Source organism: Python bivittatus, unplaced genomic scaffold (genome assembly GCF_059951505.1).
Source record: "Python bivittatus isolate LINGU-HERP-01145 unplaced genomic scaffold, Pbiv_v1 ctg000080_np1212, whole genome shotgun sequence".
NCBI lineage: Eukaryota > Metazoa > Chordata > Lepidosauria > Squamata > Pythonidae > Python > Python bivittatus.
This window is the reverse complement of record NW_028277035.1, coordinates 76,996,664-77,021,715: the sequence shown is the minus strand read 5'-3', so window position 1 is coordinate 77,021,715 and position 25,052 is coordinate 76,996,664. Positions and strand designations below refer to the sequence as shown.

Sequence of the window (25,052 nt, the reverse complement as noted above, 5' to 3'; positions counted from 1 at the left end):
ATGTGTAACCTGTATCGGAATAACTGCCCTGTCTTCCCCTCCCTGTCTTCTCCCACCTCCTCCCAATTTAAATTGTATATTGCTTTAGCCACTCCAAGTATCTGCAACTCATGAAAGCTTATGCCTTTTAATAAAAAGTGTTAGTCAGAAAAGATGCTACCAAACTCCTGATTTGCAGTAGAGATGATATTCTCTCTTCATCTGTGAATGGCAATACCTGTCATGGGGTCCTATACTGTATTGGAATGAATCCTTGTACAGAAATATGGTAGAATAAGCTTTTCTGTGGTTTATGAAAGACCTAGCTCAGAATTTACCCACATATGAATTTTATCCTTCTTGCCAACAACTCAAAAGAACATTTAATTCTGAGCAATTACAAGCAAGTGCAGCTTGATCCACCTTTCCCAAATTTAGTGCCCTACAATTATATGAGGACTACAAATCCCATTGTTCCTAAGTAAGCAGCATGGCTGAAGACCAAAAGCCATACTAGCTGAATTCTGGGAGTAGAGGTTAGGGAAGGTTCCCATAAGTAAACAAAAATCTACTATAGTCCCAAAGATTTCAGAACTGGTACAACTTGAACTGGTACAACTCATGGGAATAAAAGTATGACTACTCTATAGTCATACATTTCATTTTGTTCTTAAAGGCTAGTGTCATCCAGAAGAAAATACCGATAGTGTGAAAAGCCCCTCAAAATATATCTACTGGTAGATGTCTGTGACTGAGTGTTAGGAAGAAGAATTTGGGAGTAGGTTGTAGAGTCCGCTGGAGTTGGGTGGCCAATAAATTTAAGTAAATAAATAAATAAATATTTGGCTTCAGCAATAACCACAGACCAGTCATCTGATGAATGAAGCAGGACTATGTTTATTAAATAATTCATAGGGTTCTCTGCAATCTGGCAGTGGCTTTTTTATGCACTTACTTCTCCACTCCTGTCTCTCTGCCCTGCTCTGGGACTGAAAACTGGCATCAGCAAAATGAAAAAGAATGCCATGAAGGCAATTATTTGAGTGTGACATGCTAGTATGCTAATTAAATGGAAGAATGTACAGGACAAGTCGATGCCAGCATCACAGTAAGAAAGCAGAATCAGATGCTTAAAGAACATGGTGGTATTTATAATTGGTAGCAAAGTTAAGCAGCTGAAATCACTGGTTGGATTTGAATATGGTGCTAACCCATAGTTTAATGTTGTGCCACATGCCTCCCTTCTCCCCTTCTAGTCTAGTGTAGTCATGACCAGCTAAAAATAGTCAAAAATTGATGATATGGGTTTGGTCCCCATGTGTATTTGTACTGAGTTGGAAAGAAAGGGAAGAGTGCGGAAGCATGAGATTTTTTTACATCATGCTAGACTAAGTTTTAGTGTTATATACCATATAACCGAAACATTCTGAATAAATAGAGTTTTGTAGCACCTTATAAATATATTGTAGCATAAGGTTTTATGGAAGAGAATCCACTTTATCAGACATACAAGGGTCATCCAAAGTTACCCAATGTATGTACACAAAATATAAATTTGCATGCCTCTAAATGTGATATAAAGAAAAAAATACTAAATAACATCAAAATACACATAACCAACATTTACCTTTGAGTAAGCACTTACTGTATCTCCACAACCAAAATGGAGGCATACACCACACAAGTTGGTACAGGAGTTCTATATACTCATCTGTTCTTCTTTTCCCTCTGCTCGTATTCTGTTTAGCACTATTTTCCAAGTTCATTTTAGTTACTTTTATTAGGGTTCCAATGAAAGACACCGAAACATTACCAAAACTGTTTTTGTACAGTATGTACAGTAGATCTTTTTAGACTAACTTTCTCAAAGCTAATCTGCATGAGTTTGCAGAAAATACTCTAAAAATTGAAGTCTTGGTACTTAAAAAAAACTTGTAATAAGATGCAGACCATATGTAAATCAAAAGACATAGATTAACATCTCATCTAAGTAGGATTTTGGCCAAACAGAATAAACAGAAAGGAATAAGTTAGTAGATTTCAAACAAAATGCACTGGATTTCCTTAATCATTTTATTTTTATACAGACAGAATCAGAAGAAGAGAACTATAGTGGGAATCATCTCTCTCTAGATGATCAGAAATGTTAAAAGGAGTTAACTTGACCCTCAAATTATCTACCATAAAACAAATAGATTGTTACATATAACATACATAACAAATATGTTAGCAAGATAATTAAATGAAAAGAGGTATAAAAAGATCTATTTCTAACCACACAGTGCAGAAAGAAGCGACCCCTAGTAATGTGGTGGTCTGGCTTACTGGGGATAATTGCAAACCATTTTTGTGATATTCATTGTGAATTGCAAAATGTTTTAGATTAGAATCAATTAATAACAAGGATATGGGGAATAGGACAGATCATTCTGTGGCTCACAGGTTCTAGAAGCTATAATTTAGCATATGTGACCTTCAAAATCTTCTATCACAAAGCCATTGCCATGTAGAAAAAATGGGGAATATCTTGGGTTTAGGATCAGGGACATCCACCTGGGAGGGGAGAGTAAAATGACGTGGCTACAACCACGTGATTGAAGCCCCACAGCCTTTTTTGACATGTAACATGCATGTGATATAAAACAGGGCTTCAATCATGCAGTCATGGCTGCCATCCTGACTTTTTTGACCCTCCCCCCCCCGAAACCTTTGTTCCAAGGTAATCTGCAGTGGTTCTGTCAGGGGAATTAGTCCAGGGCCTCACTCAGCAGAATAAACAGGAAGGCTCCAAATGATGTATGTCAGTATTACTACAGTTTGAATTAAGTGAAGCAAATACTTACAGGCTGGCTGGGGAATTCTGGGAGTTGAAGTCCACTCATCTTAAAGTGGCCAAGTTTGGACAACACTGCCTTATGTGCTCCCTGCCCCACCTGAATTAAGTTTTGAACTATTGTTTTAAAAAATATTGGGAAGTCTTCTTCCCATTCCACCCTATGCATTCCTGGCTATTTCCATGCTTCAAGAAGGCATCTGCCCAAATTAATCTATGGGCACACAGGGACTCTGTGAGCAGTGGGGCAGGCCTTGCCTTCTGTCTCTGTCCCCTTGACTTATCCATTCTCTTCCTTCTGTCCTTGAAGAGGTTACATCATTGACACCCCATCATTCCATTCAGCTGACCATCCCCTGCTTCTTCATCATTGCACTCATGTTCTAGGCATACAACTTGCAGCGCTTGTGCGAACAGCTGGAGAACACCTGCTCTCCTGGCGTGCCACAGTTTTCCCCCACTGAAATTGCCCTTTTCCACCCTTGACTGTCAGCCTTTCTACAACAGTTACACAACAGCAAGTGAAGTGGGTCTTACTGATACATACTCAAGGAGTAGCAGCTGCAGAGGGCCATTTCAATAGGCTGGAAGAGTGGAGAACTAAAGGAATGAGTACCATAATCAGCAAGTCCAAAAAGACAAAGGAATAAATTCTTAGGAAAACAGTTTTGTTGTCTTAAATATCAATAGTTTTATAGAGGAATAAACTTAAAGTCAGATTCACCAGAATTATGAAGTGAAATGCTCAGCAAATGGGTATATTCTGAAACTGATGGACTGCCATTCAATTTGGTTAAACAATTGTAATTAGTAAGGGTAGCTGCGATCATTTGTAGGATGGTAGCCATGCTAAGAAGTATTTAATTTTCACACCAGCATATGACACATGTGCATGCGTGTACATGCCTGCCTCAACATACCATAATGCTGTGTTTGGGACGTGGGTAGAACAGCCTTACTGAGGGCCATGGCATAATTTTAGAAATGCAGAAAAATTAATTTAAGATTTAAAAAAGAAAGCTTTATTTCATAGGAAGGGACTATGGTATGTACAAGGGATTAAAGCCATATTACAAATGTGTACTGGGTCCCTTGAAAATTATGGTTAGGCCCTGGAAACATGGCTTGCAGACCCTGCAGCAAATCACAAAATAATCGTAGGGAATTAATTCTAGAATTTGGGATACTGCCATTATTTAAAAGGTTGCTGTATGCTGGATCTGCACTTTCCCATCTCATTTTAGTTCCCAACATCCTTCCTCTTCTTTTGGAGCTTTTATGAGTTCTATCTTTAGGAACCAGAATGATACATCTAATAGGCACAATGTATATTTAAGTAGTCAAAGAAAGAAACAGAAACCCTTTGGTGCAAGAGAACACTCCTCGCTCCCAGACAAGTGACAAGGGAATTGTGAAATGTTTGTTGTAAAACTTTTAAGAGCTTTTGATGTATTGCAAATTGGCAGGTAGCCAGACTTCATAAACTATCAAAACAGCTTTGGGTGGGGGTGGGGGTCTTCTATTCCAACAATGCTGACTGCATAACCAATGGTTAAAAGCAACAACAAAAATCTCTTAATCATCTTCTTCCATACTAGCAAGCCTCTGAATAAAGACAGTAAACAATTACAGTAATTAATAGCATACTCCTATGCAGAAACACTAGAAAGGGAATCCAAAATGTTCATTTGGGCTACCTTTCAGTACTTCTGCTTAGAACTACAGCCTCCGTTATGCAAACTGTCTTAAGTTTTAAGTGATACAGTATGCATTAAATTATGGCAACATACATAAGATCAGTTACTGTACATAGTTTCAGAAGCTTATTAAATGGTTTGGTATAAAGACATCAAAAGAATACTGTAGTTGTTTTAAAGGGTTTTTTAAGGGTCAGTGATTTTCTACTAAAGATATGAGATGAGTTGCTTCTAAACTTGATATCAACTCTAAAAGATGTCTCTTAAACTCTCTTTTGAGGAGTGATCTCAATTAAATTATAATGCATGGCTCCAAAATGCATGTCATATCCATTCTGTATACATTTATCTAAACTTCTTAGTGAAATCAAATGTAAAGATTAACAAGGAGTTTCCATTCACACAGAAACACTCAACACAGCTTTCCAAATAAGGTTAACTTGGACAGTGAAATACACATTATAGAAGAAGAGAGAGAGATCTACAGTCATTAATCAAATTTTAGTAGTTGTATTCTACAGTAAATAAGGAAAGTCATGAATATAATGTTAGAGTGAACACTGCACAATTTGCAAAGTGCCCAGACCACTTTCTTTCTTCTTGTCATCCTTTATTCTGGTACTTGTGTAATTATGGCCTGTCATTCACACCAACTGGATCTGGCAGTGGCATTTCCTGAAGTTGAAATGCCACTGCCAGATCCAGCTGGTGTGAATGACAGGCCATATTATTGGCCTTAAATATTCCTTAATTCCCTCCCCAAAGAAACTCCTAATTAGCACCTAGTTTGACTATCTGACATTCTTAATAAGAGGCAGCACCTAGCTGACCAAGGCTGATCTAGAATAATCAGGTTATCTAGTTAGAACATGGATGAGAAAGTCTGGGAAGTCCAGGACTGTAGGCTATACCAGGAATTCAAAACAAAACAAAACAATCTGGAAGGAGACAATGGCAAAGCAGTTTGGAACCATGCCAAAAAACTGCAAGATTTTTATGGTATTTGATTCTTCTTACAGCAATCCTCTTCATTAGCATGGTTTCTTTCCAAGTGCAGAAGAAAAGCAAAAGTGAATGGGGGTATTTATTTTTTAACTGTTTGTGGCTTTTACTTTTATTGTGAGCTGCCCAGAGTCACCCACTGGGGGAGATGGGTGGCATACAAATTTAATGAATGAATGAATGAATGAATGAATGAATGAATGAATGAATGAATGAGTGAGTGAGTGAGTGAGTGAATGAATGAATGAATGAATGAATGAATGAATGAACAAATAAAAGTCCATCCTTTCTCCTTTTGCTCATTCCATGTTGTGCGAGACCACTCAACTAATAGAAAGTTGTGATAACTGAACTGTTTTTATTGCTGCTTTTGAATAGCTGAATAGTTAACGTGCTTTACTTTTTAAAAAATATATATAATTCATATTATTTTAATTTAGTTGGCAGCTGCCTTGAAGATTTTCAACCAGACAGTCAGGATAGAAGCATTCAAATAATGTATCCTTTGTGGTTTTGTGACTTTTCTTGGTCTTCAGAGATGTAATCCCCAGATCAGAGCAAAGACGTATGATGAACATGGTCTGTGTGAATGCACCTGACTTATGCAATCTCAAAAGTGCACTGCATTAAACTCAGGCAGGAAAATGCTTTCAACTATTATGGTCAGGTGCATGTAGTGAAGCAGTGATCTGTCATATGACAGCTAGAGTATCACAAGAGTGTATAAGAATATTCTTATTGCATTCATGAAATACTGACATGTACGCCCATGAGATCTATGTTCTATTAACTTCAGTCACCTATGCCCTTATCAATCTCAGCCAGTATCTGATTTCTCACACAGAGTGGCTATGCCATCACCTTCCACATTAGTCTGTCCAAATGCCAATAAAAACAGCGTAGAAGTAGGTTTGTGAAATGAGTAGGTGTTAAGAAAAAGATAGGTTAATAGGCTACACAGGGCTGAAGGTGATGAGGACAGCATTGGCACAAGGAATGCTGTGCAGAAAAACCACACAGATAGATAAGGGAGGATATAATTAGAATATCTGGATGTAGCAGCTGTTAAAATAGAGGGCTTTCATGCCAGGAATATTGCCCCAAAGGATTGGTTCTATTGGTCACTCATTGGCCTAATCTGATGACCATATGGCTTTTCATTATAGAGTTCCATAAGTTCTTTTTTAGTGTTGGTGGCCAAGCTTCGTGGTTTTTCTTGAGTGGTTTTTCTACTCTACTTTATCAGTGATTTCACACTGAACTTTTACAGAATACTATGATCCACTTTCTTGTTTATCCACAGCTCTAATTTTGGAGAGAGAACAAAAAAAAAAGGTTGCTGGTTTGATGACTACCATGGAGTGCCTCAGCCATCAAGAAAGTGCCTCTTTTACTGCTCTAAAGACTAAGGCGTATCATGACCACTCCCCATTGCAAGAGTGGGAAGAAAAAATATGGAGTCCTATTCTTCAAACAGGTTTAAATTCATGCATGAATTGGCACATTTATGTTCTTCCAGTTATGACCCTGGTTATACATACCATGATATGGTACATTCAGTGTTTGAAAACACCAAACATTAAACAGGTAGAGGCAGCATTCCATCATGCTTAGACAACATGGCAAATAGAGCATAATGTAAACCTGCATTAAGGAACATTAGCGTTATGCAGTTTGAAACAGCAGTTGTCGTCTTGTGAATGGAACTCCAGTTATATTTTCTTTGGAAACTTCTAAGAGCAATCAGGATAGAATTCTGTGCTACAGTTTGCCATGCACTGAATTTCAGGCGTAATGTTAGAACTTCAGCTTTCACTGGCACAGAAGGAGAGCATTTCTAGTATTCAGACCTGATAATACTTTGGCTAGTTGCCTCACATTTCATGCCTCCTGTCATGTTGTCACTACTGACACAGTCTCTCCAATGGCCTCAACCTGCATGATATTGATGCATGAAAATAAATTATTTTGAGCAAATAACTGATCAGGTGCAATAGTTTACCATTAGTACGGGATGAATAAGTAGAGACTTATATAAAAATGTAAATAAACTTCCCTGAGTATAGGAAGTAAAAGGACTGGTAGAGTCATATGACAAACCTAAAACATCAATATCCAAGCTGCATGGGTGTCCACGGATGGACAAGGGGCCACGTGCATGATAATGTTACTATACAAATGACACTGCATACAGCACATATGTCATGACATGTCTAATATCATGACATATGTGCTGTCATTTTGACACAATGACTTGCTACAGATACTGCTGCCAAGCCCCCTCACTACAACACCCATAAGCCTCCACAGATTATGTCACAGAAGCTGACTAAAACTGGGCCTAAAGCAAAGAAAAGGAATCAAAGTATAACAAGGTGTGGCAAGCTGATAGCTCAATCCAGATGTCAATCTGAAGCTAAAGGGGAAAACAAAACATGGCCAAGGTCAATGGAAACTCACTTGACCAGCGCTTCTTTCCAATGCATGATAAGTTTCAAAGTTTTTTCCCACTTTGAGTAAAGGTGGGGTTGGGCATTCCTAACTATGACGACAACCTCTGAAATAAAGAAGATTAGTAACCATTGGAAGTATTCCATTTGCTTTTACAGGGCCTGTTTGCAGAGTGCCATTGATGATCTCTTTTTGCTCTGAACAAACAATAAAAGAAGTTAGGTGGAGCCTGAAACAAATATAGATTGAACCATGCAGGCTGGTTTATCCTAAAGGTGTGTGAAATCCTGGTTTCAGTTGGAAAGGCCTTGTGCAATGCACCTTGTTAAGAGCCAGGCTAGTGTCAAAAGACTTGTCATTGTAATCATGACAACCTTGTCTCATAAACGTCTGAGTGAGTTTGAGGGTTTTTTTCCTGTCTAGCCTGTCCATTTAAAAAAAAGAGAGAGAGTTTGAAACAATAAAGGAAACAGGGAGACGGGAACAGAAGAGCAGAAGCACCCAAAAGAATGGTATTAAGTCCCTGGCTCTTATATAGAGGCTTAGAATTTAGTTGTGAACCATGCCTGGAGCAAGGGAGTATCTGAATAGTTCTAAGACAAATGAGTCAACAAGCCCAGTAATTGATCTCTTGCTTAGAGCAGAAACATCCCAACCTGTTTAAAGGACTGTTTCAAAGGCCTGTCTTAGCTAATGCTAAGCACTTCACAGAGTGAAGTTTCAGCAGTCCCGAGAAGAAAGGTTGTAGGTCAGTGGTACACGAAAAAAGCCAATCTAACGTTCGGTACTGAACTTGGTTCTAATCCCCTACAGCTAATCATGCGGCACCAACTATCACATTAACTACCCAAACTGGCTCTCTCAAGTGTGATCACAGGCTACCTTTTTGGTGGTGTGATGGTTCCTATAACCATCACTTTAGGGGAACTGATCTGCTACCAGCATCGTATCTGTATACCCATCTTAGACAATGGCTAGGTTCACATACCTCGCTAAGCCATATTTTGACTTCCTTTTGTCTTGTTTTGAAGTGCTGTGTGAACCAGCCATTCACAGCAGCCTAATAAGCATTCCCATAGTCCCAGGAAGGGATGAGGATAAAATTACATTTGGGTTATATATTAATATGAACCAACCTAATTTACATCTGAACTGTTACTTAAGGGCAAACTTAATTTACAGGTTCTGAATTAAAATACAAATAGGAATACAATTATTCTTCGGTTCTCACACTCCTGTTATTTATGCTAGGTGATTTCCCTGCAACCCTTAAAACATGCACTATATCACATTGCACAGACATACATACGTTACAGGAAAATATGTCCAAAATGTTCTTACAAGAATGGGTAAATTAGCTAGATTTTGAAATAACTTGAAATAATGCAGGCTTCATAGAAAGTGTAAGGTTTCACACGACATAGGTGCCTTTTTGTATCAGTTCTTTTTCCTTGCTTGAGGAGTCTTGCTCTTCCTCAGACACAGTATTGTCAGTTTCTACCACCAGCAGAAGGGTCATCAGTTGAACCAGATCTGTGCATTTGTGATCTAACGCCTTTGTAGCCCAGCAGTCATCATGAAGTAACTAAATATTGCTAGTCCAACAAAATGCAAAATGCCGAGGACTTGCATCAAATGTAGTGTAAGCAGGTAAATGTCATGACAGAAACTATAACAACTTTGATAGGATTTGTTCCCCATGCAAATGCTATATGATTTAGAGAATCCATTTCTACTACCGGCTTATTGTCTCAGTTTGAATTTACTTCCAAGGTTTTCCAATGCAAAAACCAGTTCCTTGTATTACAAAATAGATTCCAATCTGTTAAGGACTTTCTGTAATGCCAGCAGTCCTCATCTGAATAAACATGTCACCAGTTTTTACAGTACAGTCCTTGTCACTCTTGACTCTTCATTTTTACCAGAATATTATATTCAGTTTTACTTTTATACCTTACTGTGCCTGTCCACAAACCTTCTAGTTTTTGCTGCTGAATATGTCTTTCAGTTCTGTTTTTTCCCCCTTCCTCAGGGATCAATTTTATGTTACCTGCTGGATCTTACTGAATCACAGTTTCTGTCACCTCTGATTGTTGGCTACTGCTGAGCTACAAGGAATTAGAAACATCTGGAGAACACAGATCCCCCGCCTCTGCACTACAGGTTTTCATTTCAAGTGCCATCCTCACACATGCAGCACTATGCAAAATACTTGTGTATAATTGTGGACAAATTTAGGGTATTTTTAAAAGGAAAGGGATTTTTTGCAGGGGAGGGGAATAGAACATTCCAGTTATTATTATAAATCCATTAAACACTTTAAGGAGGGTATAATAAGCAGCTCACAAAGTATGCTCTGTAAGAACAAAAATAAACCGTGTGTTCAGACACACCGTATTATCTAGGAACATAGAAAGCTGCCTGGTATTGAGTCAGACCCCTGAACCATCTCTTTCAGCATTATCAGTACTGGCTTATAGCAGCTCTCTAAGGTTCATGGCAGGGGCTGAACCTGGGACTTCAGGCAAATAATATGCTTACGTGGTATAGACATGAGGGTGGAGCTGTGGGCAAGTGGTACAAAAAGCTAATTGCTGAGCAGAAATGTAGTCACTCCTTGTAACCAAACCACATAAGACATTTATATGATACTATTCTGTTTTCCTGCCCCATAAAGTACTCATCTTGTCTCCAGTGCTGAAGTACACATGTTTATCTCACCATTGAGACTTGAGTCAGCTATTACTTTCCTGCAAACGTTCAACAGTTAATAAATGTTTAGTAACTCAGATACAATTATTGATCTAGCTAGTTTTCTGTACCACGCCCTTCTGTCTAAGCTTCTCCACTCTAGGCTACTACATTCTTGGCCTCCAGGTATTTGTGGGAGTCGTAAGAGATTTCTGATAGGGACAACCCTTTCAGGTTCATTCTTTAGCTAAGCTGTGCATACAAGAATATTATTGATTAATTTCACTTATCAAGCTTAGAGGTATTAAATGTTTCTGCTACATAAAAGAAGATGTAGAACTGAAGTTATCCTCAGTTCTGAAAGTGGGGGGAGTAACTGAGATTACTGAAATAGAGATATTATCTCTTGCATGTGCTTGAGGCATTGTGTCATTTGCATCTCCAGTCTAATATAGCTATGTTCAACCTGTGATTAGGTTACGGCTTGGACTATAAATAAATACGAATTTTTGAGTAAACTCAGCAGTCATGGGAAAAGAATATGAATCCTTGCAGGAATATGTCATTGATTAAATGCAAAAGTGGGGAGCGGGGGGGAAGAATAAACAGAAAGTTCTCACAATGGAGCAGGATAAAAAGTTGAGTCCATCAATGTTCTACATTGGTACTGGTTATTCCAAATTTTTTGGAATATATAAGTCATCAGGACTTAGATATGAACAATGAACTGTTGAAGTATAACATTTGATCTGGAATAGTGAAAGGAAGCCGAATAAAAAATTCCTTCTATCTGAGTTAAAGGAACAACACATATCAAATGTTCAGTGTCATTAAAAGTAAAATGAAATGCATTGGGGTATAACCCCCCCAATCATATTTTCACACATGCATTTCACTAATGGGAACTAATTAGTAAGATTTGCTTGAGATCAATAATATCATCCATTTAGTGTGTAGAAGTAGTATCAGGAGTGGAAAAGTTCCTAATGATAATTAGGAATCAAAAAATAAAATTGCTACAATCATGAATATTTATATAAATTTAAGGCACAACCATACTCAGACTACTGTGTTTTTTGTGGTCAACCATCTCACAGAGCTGCCTTCTCTATAACAGGCAGAAAGGAGTAATCAAAATGATCAGAAGAGTCATGCAGATAATTAATTTATGGAAATTAATGCTATAAAAGATGTCCTAATGACTAGTGGTTCAGAGGATTTTAAAAGAGGATGAAATCAATTAATGGAGGAGTTGACTATAAAACTTACAGTAACAGCCTTGCTGTTCTATTTGTTGGCTTCTCAACAGCTTTTTATTTGATCTAACAATTCCCTGATTTACCAGTCTGAATATAATAAATGAATCATATGCCAGAAACTTCTCAAATGGGGCAGTGGGAGGGGATCAATGTCTCTTGGCTGTTCCTAATCTCTAACATCAGAATCTGCTACCGTTGGCTATACTAGCTGGACCTACAAAGAATTACAGATGGACGAGTCCTAGTGGAATGAAATACTACTCTGTGGAAAAGTGAGTCAGGAATGCTAATTCAGTCCTCAGGGATCAGCCAAGGCTAGATCACTTTCAGTATTAAAAGTACTGAAATGAAACCCCCTCCCCACCTCGTGATTTGAATGACATGGGAATGAGCAAAAAGACGTTTTGTGTTATATATATTTGCACCTATATATATTTTTAAAGACATGTACTACATTTTTGGAGTTGCCACCTGCTTTCAAAGCCACCTAGAAAAACTGGGTTTGGGGACAGTATTCTTTCCTAGGGCTGACTGGCAGGTTCCACAAGAAACCACAACCTGGCATTATTTATCCCGATACCAATTAGTACACACCTAGTTAGTGAAAATATTTTACTCTCAGTTCAAACTACTTACAAAGCAGTTAAAAGTTTCACAGTAGTCCTGTATAATATTTATAGTACCACAGATCACTGTCATTATAACTTGTTCCTCTCAACCCCAAACTATGAGCAAGAGCAACAATGTTTATATTTTGAGCATATTTGCTTTTCTTCTGCATGCATAAATATGTACATACTTATTGCACGCCCACATGAATATATACACCTGTTTTCACAAGTCATTTGTACTTTCATTCTACTTTGTTCTGGATATGCCCACAACTCATGAGGAAAGATATACAGTATACATAGTCCATTTCTCTCTGGTAAAACTGTTCTGCACTAACATTTCTGGAAATATGACTTCACAATAGTTAAGACACTTATTTGACATGAAAAAACCTCTCAACGTTTTAGTGAACTGAGCTGGTAGATCTGTGATTTTAATGAATGTTTATAAGGTTTCTTAAGAAAAACTATCTAGCTTTATTTATGCATTCTTTTCCAATGAGGGAATTATTGTACAAGCCAAATCTTTCAGAGCTTTCTTTAATGTACACATTTAAAGCAAAAAACCCAATACTTCTTTGCTTAACTTTTCTTCATTCTCTATTTCTCCATTATGGATGCCACCTGTTCTATTTTGGAGGCTGTTGCTTGTGCTATATATCTGTCGATCAGTGTGTGCATGCACACACATGCATGTGTGTGTTATTTACTCACATTTCCTCTGGCTCATGGGGATACATATCTAGAAGTGCATCCATATAGTTCAATTACTTGCATGTTTACAACAACTGAAGCATAATCTGCAGTTGTATTAAAAATTGTGCCAAATTACCTGATGCACACAGGACTTTGCATTGAGGAAAAAGAGTTCAACTGTGGTCTTGTCCTTCAGAAAGGAAATGCTTTCTATGTAGAATCTAAAAGGAAGGGAAAGAGGAATGATTTTATTGTCTTGTAATAGCTCAGTTGTAAATCAAAGGTTAACAACCAATGCTATTGTACTGCAAATCAATTCAATTAGTCTAACACTACACAAAAACATTAGTACAATAAGTAAAACAAAGGGGAAGCCTTGTCAAACATATGTTAATGGTACTCTAAAAATCAGATTCTTAGCAAAGAAACTCACTCCCCAAGAATATTTTTCAACGAGACCATAAAGTATCACTGCAATAAAGAACCCAAGCTGGACAGCGCCTATTCATATTGTGCACTTTATTGAAAGAAAAAGAAATCAAGTTACCTACAAAATACATTTTTCTGATCTTGTTGAGTCAGATTCTGATTTCTGAAATGTTTTAATAAAAATCTGATTGATAGGAAGAATAGAGGAAGGAAGGCACAAGCTACATTTGGAGAGATGCCATACCTATTATGAGGCTTCATTTGGTAACTTCTGGGTACCGGTTGTAAAGGGTTTGGTAATATATCATGCTGACCGTAGGCGTTTTTCTTAGTAACTTGGCAGTAAGTTATCTTATTTAAGATACTGTTCTTAACAAGCTGAGAACCCAGATGCCACCTGCCTGAGTTAAGATCTGCTCATTTGGTCTCCTTTATGTCCCATGATTCCAAGCAGTCATCACATGGAGATTTGTACCACTGGACCTGTGGTGACTTTAGGAGTGGGCAAATCTGACAATCAACCAGGGCCTTGCACTCAAGGGGAGGCCAATTTTGGCAATTCTGCAAATCAAAAGAGGAACTCTAGGGTATAACATTCACATTTCTACATTTGCCCATAGTACTTCACATTCACTGCGCTGTTATTAGCTGCACCTGCTAAGAAGTCATTTTCAAAAGTGAAAATTATAAAACGTTATCCATCCCCTTCCGTGGCTCAAGGCGCTGGACTAGCAATGATCTCAGCTGAAGATAACATTGGAAAAGCACTGGATTATACTGATCGCATTGAAGAGTTTTTATCCAAAACGCCTCAGAAGGTTTCATGTCTGTAACTATTGGCGTGTCATTAAGTCATACGTTTGTGTTCTCTTAAGACAGCAGATGAAGTTGTGAAAGTAAGATGGAATCTTAATCATCAAGATAAATACTGAAGAACAGAATTTATCATTTTGTTTCTTTTCTTTCATTTATGAAATTTGATATCTGGACTTTCAGGTCTATGTCACAGATTGAGAATTCTTAGAATAAATCAGATATATTAGGAAGAGTGATAATAGGTTATAAAAAGGAGAGTCCCACAAAGACACTCTTGTCCAGGCCACAAAAACTTTAAGGCCACCAATGGATATAACCACATGCTTTCCTAATTGTGGCATCACAATTATGAAATCTCCTCCTCCTCCGAGAGATTAACATCACATCAACATTGATTTCATTTCAGTGCCCGGGTTCCTGGTGTTCTCAGCCTGCTTCTCTTTCTGCAGATGTTTCACTACCAGGCTAGGTACCATCATCAATGCACAGGGGTGAGAGCGGGGATAGAGTTTGCTGGCTATTTATATGTAGTAGCTTGTCTTGCAAGACCTCACTGGAATATTTTTTCTTCCTTGATTGCCTTTTGGGTGGGGTATTCCCTGAAGCGTTGACAGTAGCTCATTTTCTATGTTGTTTTCATTTTATTGTCTGCATAGGAGCCTTGAAAATATGGATTTTGGAGAGAGATATTTTAGAGTGCCTCCAACTCTGTGAACATGTGAAATCACAACACACAGAGAGGACTAGAAAGTTCCTCAAAAGGTTTTCTGCAAACTGCATTTTAAATGTAAAAACACTAATATACTGAGTCATCTCGTTAAGGCTTAAATATAAAATTTACCACCTGAGATGACGTACTGTCTAGGAAGCAACAGGGGAATGTGACACATGTGCTCGTGCAAATGTCATCCTGTTAACTACTTTTTTTTATTCTGCCCACTCATTTATCATTAACAATAAGAAAAACCCATTAATTCTTTTTTTTTAATTATTGCTTACAACTAGAAATGTTTTATTACCCAGCTAAGTAACACCTTCAGTGCTAAAATGGGTTGGAGTTTGCTCCCTATTTCTATACTGTGGCATGCCTTGCCAGTGCTGGTGGCAGCAGACTATTACAGCCACATGGCATCTCTGTAGCACACAAACCAACAAAATCACTCCAAAATATCTTAAATAAACCAAAAGACCCAGTAGCACAAGAAGAAAAAACAGGAGTCGTCTACAACATACAGTGTAAGGATTGTAACAAACACTACATAGGACAGACAGGCAGAAGACTGGCAGAACGTATCCATGAGCACCAACTAACAATCAGAAGACATGATGAAAACTCCTTAATTTCACAACACATGGACAGACTTAACCATAATTTTAACTGGGAAACTGTCAGCGTTTTAGACCAAGCTAAATCCAAAAATGCAAGATAATTCTTGGAAGCTTGGTATTCAGACAAGGCAGCAATTAACAGACACATAGAGATAAATAGCATCTACATACTATTCAAAAGAGACAAAAGACCAGAAGATTGCCTCACCAGCAATCATCACCCAGATAAACAAGGTTACCACCAGGCACACAATCGAGCAGTAACCATACGCTAATCAAGGAACGAAGAGGAGCAAAACAAAACCCCCACCCTCACCAGCACTGGCAAGGCAGGCCACAGTATATAAATAGAGAGCAAACCCCATCCCATTTTAGCACTGAAGATGTTACCTAGCTGGGTAATGAAATGTTTGCAAGAAAAGAACCAAGCTCAGAGAACCCCAAGGACTCCACAGTTCAATCCTGAGCTACGCATATTTGCCTCTATTGGTAACTAGAAATTTCACACTGCAAATTTATTTTGTATTGTATATCCATACTCACCTGACTGCAAAAAACAAAGTTGCTGGACCTGGTTTCTTAGGCAAATCATGATCCAGAACTCTGTGATCTAACTGTAGCCAGACACTGTGTCCCCTGAAAGTATCAGAACAGAACAGGAAACAAGAAAACATAGGAAACAAATGATTTTAATTCACATAGTTGAGACTATTTCTCAGCAGTATACAAGATCAAGGTAACTTAGAAATAAGGTTAGCTACCTCATCCAGCTTCCTCATTTCATTTATTTCATATCTTCACTCCAAGCACAGATAATGCAGGAAGTTTTCTTATCCTCCCTCTTGGTTAAGAACCAATTAATGGGCTGAAATATGATTGTGAACAGGGGCCAAAATGAAATATAGGAGTAGTAGCTGGCATGGACGTAATTGGCTCAGCTTTCTCAGAGAGACTGGAAGTGGCAGCTGACTGTCCACTCAAATGCAAGATTCGGAGGTCATGAACTCTATACAGTAGTTCCTAATGTGATCAGAGACTAGAGACGTAATAAACTGGTAGCATGATTACTTTATCAAGTGTTTCAATCCTGGTTTCCAAATTATTTATACCACTTAACCACCTCTTAATAATTTACTGACAATCCCATTTACTCCATGGAAAAAAAAAAAGAAAATTAAAAGAAAATTAGGGTTTAAGTCTTGGGCAGCTTACCAGCCTTCAAAGTCCTATTATACAGCATTACTAAATCAAAACTAACAGAAAGAACCTCACTTTTTACAGCCTCATAAATTGGGCCGCTCTCATTACTCCTAACTGGATATGAAAAAAGTTGGAATCCAACCTATCTGGATGGCACTAGGTGTGGGGTGGGGGTTCAGTCTTCATTTGTTCCTTTCATATCTGCATTTTACAATGTCCTACAATAAATTTATAGATGCACTTTTGGAGAGGAAAAGTAAGCATAGGGAGAAAGAAAGTCATCACCATTAAAGAGTATTATTATTATTATTCGCCTGTGCTTTGACTGAACCGTATTTGTGTCACTGAGTCACACAGCTGCCTGATGGAGAGAAAGTGGCATCTTCTGCCGCCATAGAAAATATAATAGGGAATTTTTTAAAAAGGGCTTGGCTGCCCTCTGGAGGTTGCAAATTCATAATCAAAATAACACAAAAAGGAATATAATGTTAATAGATATTTTCCTAAACTAGAAAGTTGTTAAGAGGAAGAGAGATTTCCCTGTGGCAGGAAATACAAAACTATATTGACAAACTTATGTTTTCCAGGAGTTCTTTCTCAGATAGGAGCAGACCTTCCAAAGTAACATACCACCACCTTCAAAATCTATCTGACAGAACTGATCTACAGAAAAGTTGAGAACATCCAGCAACAGGAAATCAAACATTCACATAGCAGAAAATATATGTAATATGTGTACAATTTATTTTGCACGCAAATATACATTATGTCTGCATGTGTAACAAAAGCAAGTAAAATCTGAGAAATTTTGGAACAAAGACTAGAGAAGATGGTGCTTCATCTTTTCATGGCTGCATCTTCCCTCCTCTAAATTCTGACCCCAATCCCAGGACTTGAGTAGCATCTGCACATTTGAAGAGGTAGACATCAACTTGTAATCCTGTGTGTATGAACAGCATGGAACTTAAGTTGGAGTGCAGAAACTGGAGTAGCATTAAGTACTGCTCTAACCAGCCTCTTCTCCCCTCCAATTCTTGCACTCAAAACATTTAGCCTAGCCTTCCCCAATCTGAATGTCCTCCAGATGTATAGACTTCAACTCAAAAATCTTTAACAGCCAGCCAGCTGGCTGAGGAGCTTCAGGAGTCGTAATCCAAATATCTGGCTGGGGAAGGCTATGTAATCCCTAAGAAATGCTGTTTACTGGGTTTCTGAAATATATAAATAATGTTAGCATCTCACTGACCTAGACTGATCTTGAAAAAGTTAAGCGGGACTAGTAATCAATAATCTAACAATAAAACAAAATCAAAGGCATAGCGATCCAGTTAACATTATGCATATCCAAAAAGCAATGTTTTTTGCTACAATCACAAAAGAAGCAGACAGGAGGCGAATGCTACAGTTTGTGTACTTCAGTCAATAACTGTAGGCTATGATATTATCTAAAAATACATTTTGAAATGCCAGTATAATTTTTGACTATTCAAGGGGTTTAAAAATAACTGCATGATATACTTACATTTCATCTATGAACGTTATCCCAAAATATTCCTTTTCTTTGAGGTTGAAATGTGAAGCCACCAAATCTAATAATTCTCGTGACAAAAGTTTAGGCTATTGGCAAAATAAAAAAATAAATAAAAAAGTATGATGTTATTCTTGCAATCTCTGCGTTAGAAACAATCACATCAAATCCTCCTCCTCCCCCTGCTCCTCATTTGTGTTAATAACACTTTTGGAAAAGCTTCACTTTTTCCAATTAGACTATTTCTCTTAAGGGTTTTAGTTTTGAGTGGAAGAGCAACTTTCATTTTCATAGTAATGGGTATGGAAGAGGCAGCCCTTCCTTGCTTACATGTCTTTACAAGTAATTAAAAATTCCAGTGAAGGTACAACCAGACAATTTTTCTTCTGCCAGAAAATTATCTATTTAAAATTATTCCAACCAAACTCCACTGCAATAGGACTATACTAAATTCAAAGCAGATTCCCCTTGTAACATTATCAAGGAGTTATCAACATCATCAAATAGTAGCCAAAGTAAAACTGAGAAAGAACACAATGCAGCCCATGTTATTCACCTAAATTATTTGAGGTACCACCCCTCCCCAATTACATCTGCCCATCTCACCAGATCCAGCAGAGGGGGCATGCTGCAAGTCCTGGCAGTTAAGGAGTTTCATTTGGGGGGTCCTAGGCAACGGGCCTTTTCTGTTGTGGCCCCCGCTTTATGGAACATCCCTACCCCTGAAGTGAGGCTGGCCTAATTTCGCTTTCCCTACAGATTATAAAGTTACCTAACTCAGCTGTTCTTCAGCAGATTACATTTCTATCTCACTCATCTTCATGGTTGTCCTTCCCCTGGATACACTCCAGTTTCTTGATTTCTTCATAAATACAGTGCCCAAAGCACTCCAGAAACAAATATCCTGGTAATTATTCTCACCATCTGAACTAGCTACTATGCATCCCCACTTTATTTCTTAGAACTACTGCTGTACTACTGAAGTGAACTGGAGAGCAGGGCTGCCACACTCTTTAAGCGCTTCAAACCTCAGGCAAGCATGAACACAACACCTGTTATTTATTAAGACAGCCTGTTTCTGCATGAATCTGAAAAAGGTGTTGCTGCATAATTTTTCCAAGCTTGTGTCAGAGCTTAAAAAAACTTCTGGTGGGAACATGGCTTAAACATCTCTCCGTAACAGGGGAGACAACACCACAGCTGGATTGGTGGCTGGCAGCAAGGCTGCTCCGGATTAAGAAGGAAGTGAGGAAATCAAGCCAGTCTCTGGACAGCTGTTCCTCAAAAGCTAATCGTGGAGACAGAAGCTTCTGTGAATGGCTTTTGAGTCAAGCAGCTGGGAGGCAGGGGAGAGATGATAAAACTATTAATGTCTCACCTGAACTAGTAGCTCCAGCTTCCTATCGTCCAGAAGCTGTACTTGGCAGTGTCTCCCTTCTGTCATCTATAAAACAAATGGAAGAACATTAACAGTAGAACAAGTGCATTTCTGTGCTTATCTGTGTTTGTGTTTGCCCGCCTACATACACGCACACACATATGAGTAACATCATAAAAGTACCACTGAACAGTTCTTTCCTTCATTTCTGATCGAATTCAGTTCTGTCTTGTGGTTTTGATGCCCAGACTCCAACTGAAAGTATTTCTCAAGCAGCTTCCCATCCATTCCACTGAGGTAGTCTAAGTGGTTTAAATGATTTAATTATGAGATTTTTGTCTCTTCTATAAACTCTTCTTAGTATAGTTGTGCCATTTTATGGGATAAAATAAATGAGTGGTTGATAGCAGCAGACCCTAGCTTGCAATTCTCTGAACATCGACAAATCTCTTCTACTGAAATGTGGGACTTACCAGTCATCTCTGAGTAATACTGCACATAATCAGAGTGCACTGAATCTTACTTCTTTGATTAATGGTATAATTTTATTTTATGTTAGAAGTACAAGCTGGGGCACCTACTTTTGTTTTATGACATAGAAGTCATGCTCCCCCCGTGTTGATTCTGCTTGAGATAAAGGATTGTGTATTTCCAGTCTGGGAAGCTGGTTGTCATTTCTGTGAATGCAGACTGGCCTCACAACATGATCCTTTAATTGGAGATGCCAGTGATGAATGGAGTTCTCTTGCATGCAAACCTTGTGCTTTACAAACGTAAACCATGGTCTTCTCTTGTTTGAGATTACTGAATAAAAATGTACAAAATCTGGTTGCACTTCTAGAACTTTAGTACGATGGTTTGTGATTTCAGTTTGGTTAAACTGAATTAATTAGTATAAACAGCCTAATTCCTTAGCATTCAAGGCTATTTCTGAAGGCAAGAGAAAGTTGTTTTTTCAAACTCAGACAATGGCTGAGATTCACATACTTTACTAAGGCATAAATGGCTTGCTTACATCTATTTCTGTGTGTGTGTGAATGTATGTATGTATATACACACACACAATACACACACACACACATATATGCACATATACACATACCCCCAAATAATAAAAAAGTACAAAAACAAGCGTTTGCAGAATTCAGTTCTTCAATCATAGCATGTCCTCCTCATGAGCTTGATGGAATAATCATCAAGTCTCTCATAAAACCCAGCAGGAAAAGAGCAGACCAGATCTCAGGGTGAGGATTCCAAACTAAGGGAATGGCAATTGAAAAGGCCCCATCAGGCAGCATTCTCATATAGGTGGGACATGGAAGGAGTAAATCTGTTCAGCCTAATGGGATGACCAGATGAATATTGGAGGAGGTAGTCCCTCCAAGAATCCAGTTTAGAGCTATGTAAAACCTTATAAGTGGCAACTGGCCCCTTGTGCTGCACCTAGAAGCCAAATGGTAACCCATGCAGCTCCCAAAGCAGTGGGTCACCCAAGTATATTGGCATACACCCATCACTGCCCAGGCTGCTGCATTTGTACCAGCTGTAGCTTCCAAATGCTTTCCAGGGACAGCTGTATGTAAAATGTATCATTGTAATCCAAGTGGGAAGTGAATAACTGTGACCAGGGCTCCCCAATGGTTGCAACTGGGGAGATCTGTTCTGGATATCAACCTTCCTTTCGTGATGCAGGAAATTGCCCATCATGATCTCATTCCACCAAGTCTCCTCCTGGCCTGTGACTCCTCCCCTGCTAGGAAAGCCCTCTGCCATCTAGCACCCTATCTCAACTAGCCTAGGTGACTTTCAAGTTTTTGAAACTCCTCACTAACCTCACTTCTAATGCTCCCCTCCACTTCACAAACAACATTGGGAAACCTGGTGCCCAACCCTGGCTCCCATCCAGGGTATAGCCTTCCAGGCCATCATTGAAACTCAAGTCCTGAAGACAGCCTCCTGATGTTCTTATGCAAGGAACAAACATGTTTTAGCTTAGGAGAGTGTATGGACTCAGTCAATGTGATTTATAAATCATGATTTGTAGTTTGGTGAAATAAGTAATGAAATCAGTTTTCATACTTATTTATCTAGAATGGACTGTGTTATGTACTAACACAACTTTCCCCAGTCTGTTATCTACAGAGATGCTAGGACTAGATAAAACTCCAGAATTTCAATGTTAGCTAAGGTGCATGGAAATTCCAGGAGTGTAATCCGGATGGATCTAAAAGATGCTAGGTGAGGAATGATTGAATTAGAGGACCAAAAGGTCTGAGATGGTACCATGAATAGTGGCTATGATGGTGAATTCCCTCCACTGAAGAAAACAAAAACAGTATAATTTATTTTCTGTTTAAAAAAAAACAACTTTATAAGTTCAAAATAGTATACAATATAAAATGATGAAATTCAATTCACTATTGAGACCAATGATCTGTACAGAGCAATCCCATGTGTCAAATGCCACAACAATTAAAGATGATTTTACTGTAATATGATAATAAGAGAGAAAATGAAAGGCACAGCCTTAGCAATGAACATTTGATTTCATGCTTGCAACTTCAGATATGTGACGTAAAACCTTCAGGATATTTTTGCTGTTCTATCCAGGAGCAGCAGGATGGTCTCATATACCAAAGTTGCTGTTATAGGCAATATTTTTAGACCCCACAATGTCATCAAGTTATACTCCAGATGTATTTAGATGCTATATAAACAGGAAGCCTCAAAGAAAAAAGAAACCCAATTTAGGAAGTAAAAAAGCATGAATCAACCTGCATATCTAAATACAGAATAGCATTATAACAAGGAGGCTTTTGAGAGGTTTTTTTTTAAAAATACAGAATTCTGATTCATTCTCTGCTTGGAATTATGATTTTATTTTCTCGAGGCAGAAACTTGTTTGAATTGGCACACTGTCACCCTCTCTTCTTTTAACTTAGGATTGTATTTTAATGTTCCCAAAGATGTTGTATTTTTAAATAAGCAAAAATGCCAAGACATATTTGGAAACAAATTACAGTAAGCATTCTTTCTCTGTGCATTTATTTCAAGGATATATAATTGTCCATTGCTTAGTTAGAATCAAATTACTCTTTTCACTCACTTTGTCCATCTATTCTTTTCCTCCACTGTTTTCCTGTTAGTTTCCAGTTGAGAACCCAAGAGTAAGTCCAGTGATAAAGTATGGGTCACAACCACTCAGAAACCAAAAATGGAAAAATGTATTTATATTCAGTCTAAGGACCCTTTAAAATCCTCAACATATGAAGGGAATTTGAATTATGGAACAGGTATACGGTAGAGGGGTATGACTGAAAAGGACTTTACCATGCTAGATAATAAAATGAAATGCTGTGCTAAACTGGCAAGTGAAACGTTTCATATTCAAATGGAAATCGAAAAGTATGCAAGTCATTCAGCATATATACTTTGGGACAAGAGGGTGGGCATGCAGTGGCTTGAGGACTCCACATACCCCCAAAGGTCATTTTTGTAACCCTTGCCCTCCCCCAGGTATGACTGCTGAAAAACTGCCATTTGGTGCTGGGCATCTCGAAGTTAAAAAGGCATATCAGCATTAAAAAGTAATGAAACTCTCAACTCCCGCTAAACCAGCTGCACCTCTGTGAGTGGTGAGGCTCCATGCTGTTTGCAGCTTTCAGACATTGAGAAACCACTAAGTGCTGCTCTTAGGCACCAGAAAGATGCTCACGCCTGGACTAAGGTACATGGCTTCTGTAGCAGTAGTGGAGAATTCATAGGTGGCTGAACCACGAAGCTTAGCACCTCTTGACATGGCCGTGGGCAAAATTTCAGCACGCTCAGAGTTGCAGTTCCACAACATCTAGAGGCTACAAGTTCTGCATTCCTGGTTTACATGAAACCTTCTGCTCTGAATTCCGTATCCGTGGGGCTGCTATCTTCAGGGACAAGGCCAACTAGAAATATGAACTTGATTTCCTTTCTGGCTCCAAGCAAAAATTATTTCCTTTTATTTTCTCAGAATTTACAATAGCTCATTAATTTTATACTTGCTGTTTCTCTGTTTTAACTTCTGTTTCATGCATTCTATAGTCATTCTGCATTTTAAAACATGCTATATAGCTTTAATATAAATTTAATTTTTAAATCTAAGCATTTTATTGCAGGTTTCCTTGGAAACCTGTATTGAAAAGCCATAACTATAATTAGTGAAAAATCTTACTCTCTTGAATGGGACTTTTCTCAGATTAAAAAAACTGCATGCTGGAAAAGTTTGGCTCAGCCCTCTTTCATGAGTATGCATTTAATTATTTTAACATCAGTTTCAAGACTGTCATGTGACTAAATGCAGACAGCAATCTTCATGAGCTAGTTCTACTGGCATTATTTCTGATTTAGCTCAAAGAGTTTATGGGTTAGAGGGCAGATCCATTACATACCAATTTTAAATTTTCAACAGCTCATAAGGAAGTTTAAAAAAATCCGAGAGTACAATCGTTTCCATTTTAAAAGATCCCAAAGGAATCTGCCCATCCTCTAGCTATTTAGCTAAAGCAGTTAAGCTTCTTGTGGAATGACTCTCTGATTTAAGAATGGTTTATCTCATATTAGCTTAATCCTGTTGCCAGACAAAAGTACATAAACCAGGTTAATTTACTCTTAATTGAAAAGGAAGAGCATCTCTGCAGAATAGTTTTATCTTGATTAAATGTAAAAATTCATTATATCAAACTCACATAACCTAATTTTGATTAATGGCTACTAGCAGATAAAATTTTCACCCTGCATTCTGGGTGAGTTTATTCTCACAAGAAGCTAGCTACCTAATTTACATAAAGATCAGCAAATTTGCCAGGATCTTCCTAACACTGTTAATCACTCACATCATTCCTTATGGCTAGCTTGTGACTTATGAATAGCTTTGAACTTTCCTCACTTGCATCTAACCATGATACAAACGTGCCCTAGCAAAATATTTTATTCTGTTGTGTCTCCATGAAAGTGTCTCAACTTGTCCCCAGCCCATCTGTGAGACAGGCTTAAAAGTCAACCCTAACTGTACTGGTGTTAAAGCAATGTTTTCCCCCTTAAGCTAACAACATCCAGCAACAGCTGCAAGGTATGTAAAATCTGTAACATTTTGCTACCCATTCTATCAAAGATGTAGG

The 25,052-nt window shown here is 38.2% G+C and overlaps 1 protein-coding gene across 2 annotated transcripts in view; it reads right to left on the bottom strand.

Moving 5' to 3' along the window:
* Positions 1–25,052, bottom strand: part of FRMD4B (FERM domain containing 4B) — a 224,965-nt gene that overhangs the window by 97,861 nt on the left and 102,052 nt on the right. For both annotated transcript variants that reach the window (XM_088134355.1, XM_007426078.3), the window contains exons 2-5: positions 19,900–19,965; positions 18,516–18,610; positions 16,337–16,429; positions 13,356–13,440 (exon numbers count right to left, since the gene is read on the bottom strand). In XM_088134355.1, coding sequence (XP_087990481.1) covers positions 13,356–13,440; positions 16,337–16,429; positions 18,516–18,610; positions 19,900–19,965 — 339 coding nt within the window. The remainder of the gene's footprint in view (positions 1–13,355; positions 13,441–16,336; positions 16,430–18,515; positions 18,611–19,899; positions 19,966–25,052) is intronic.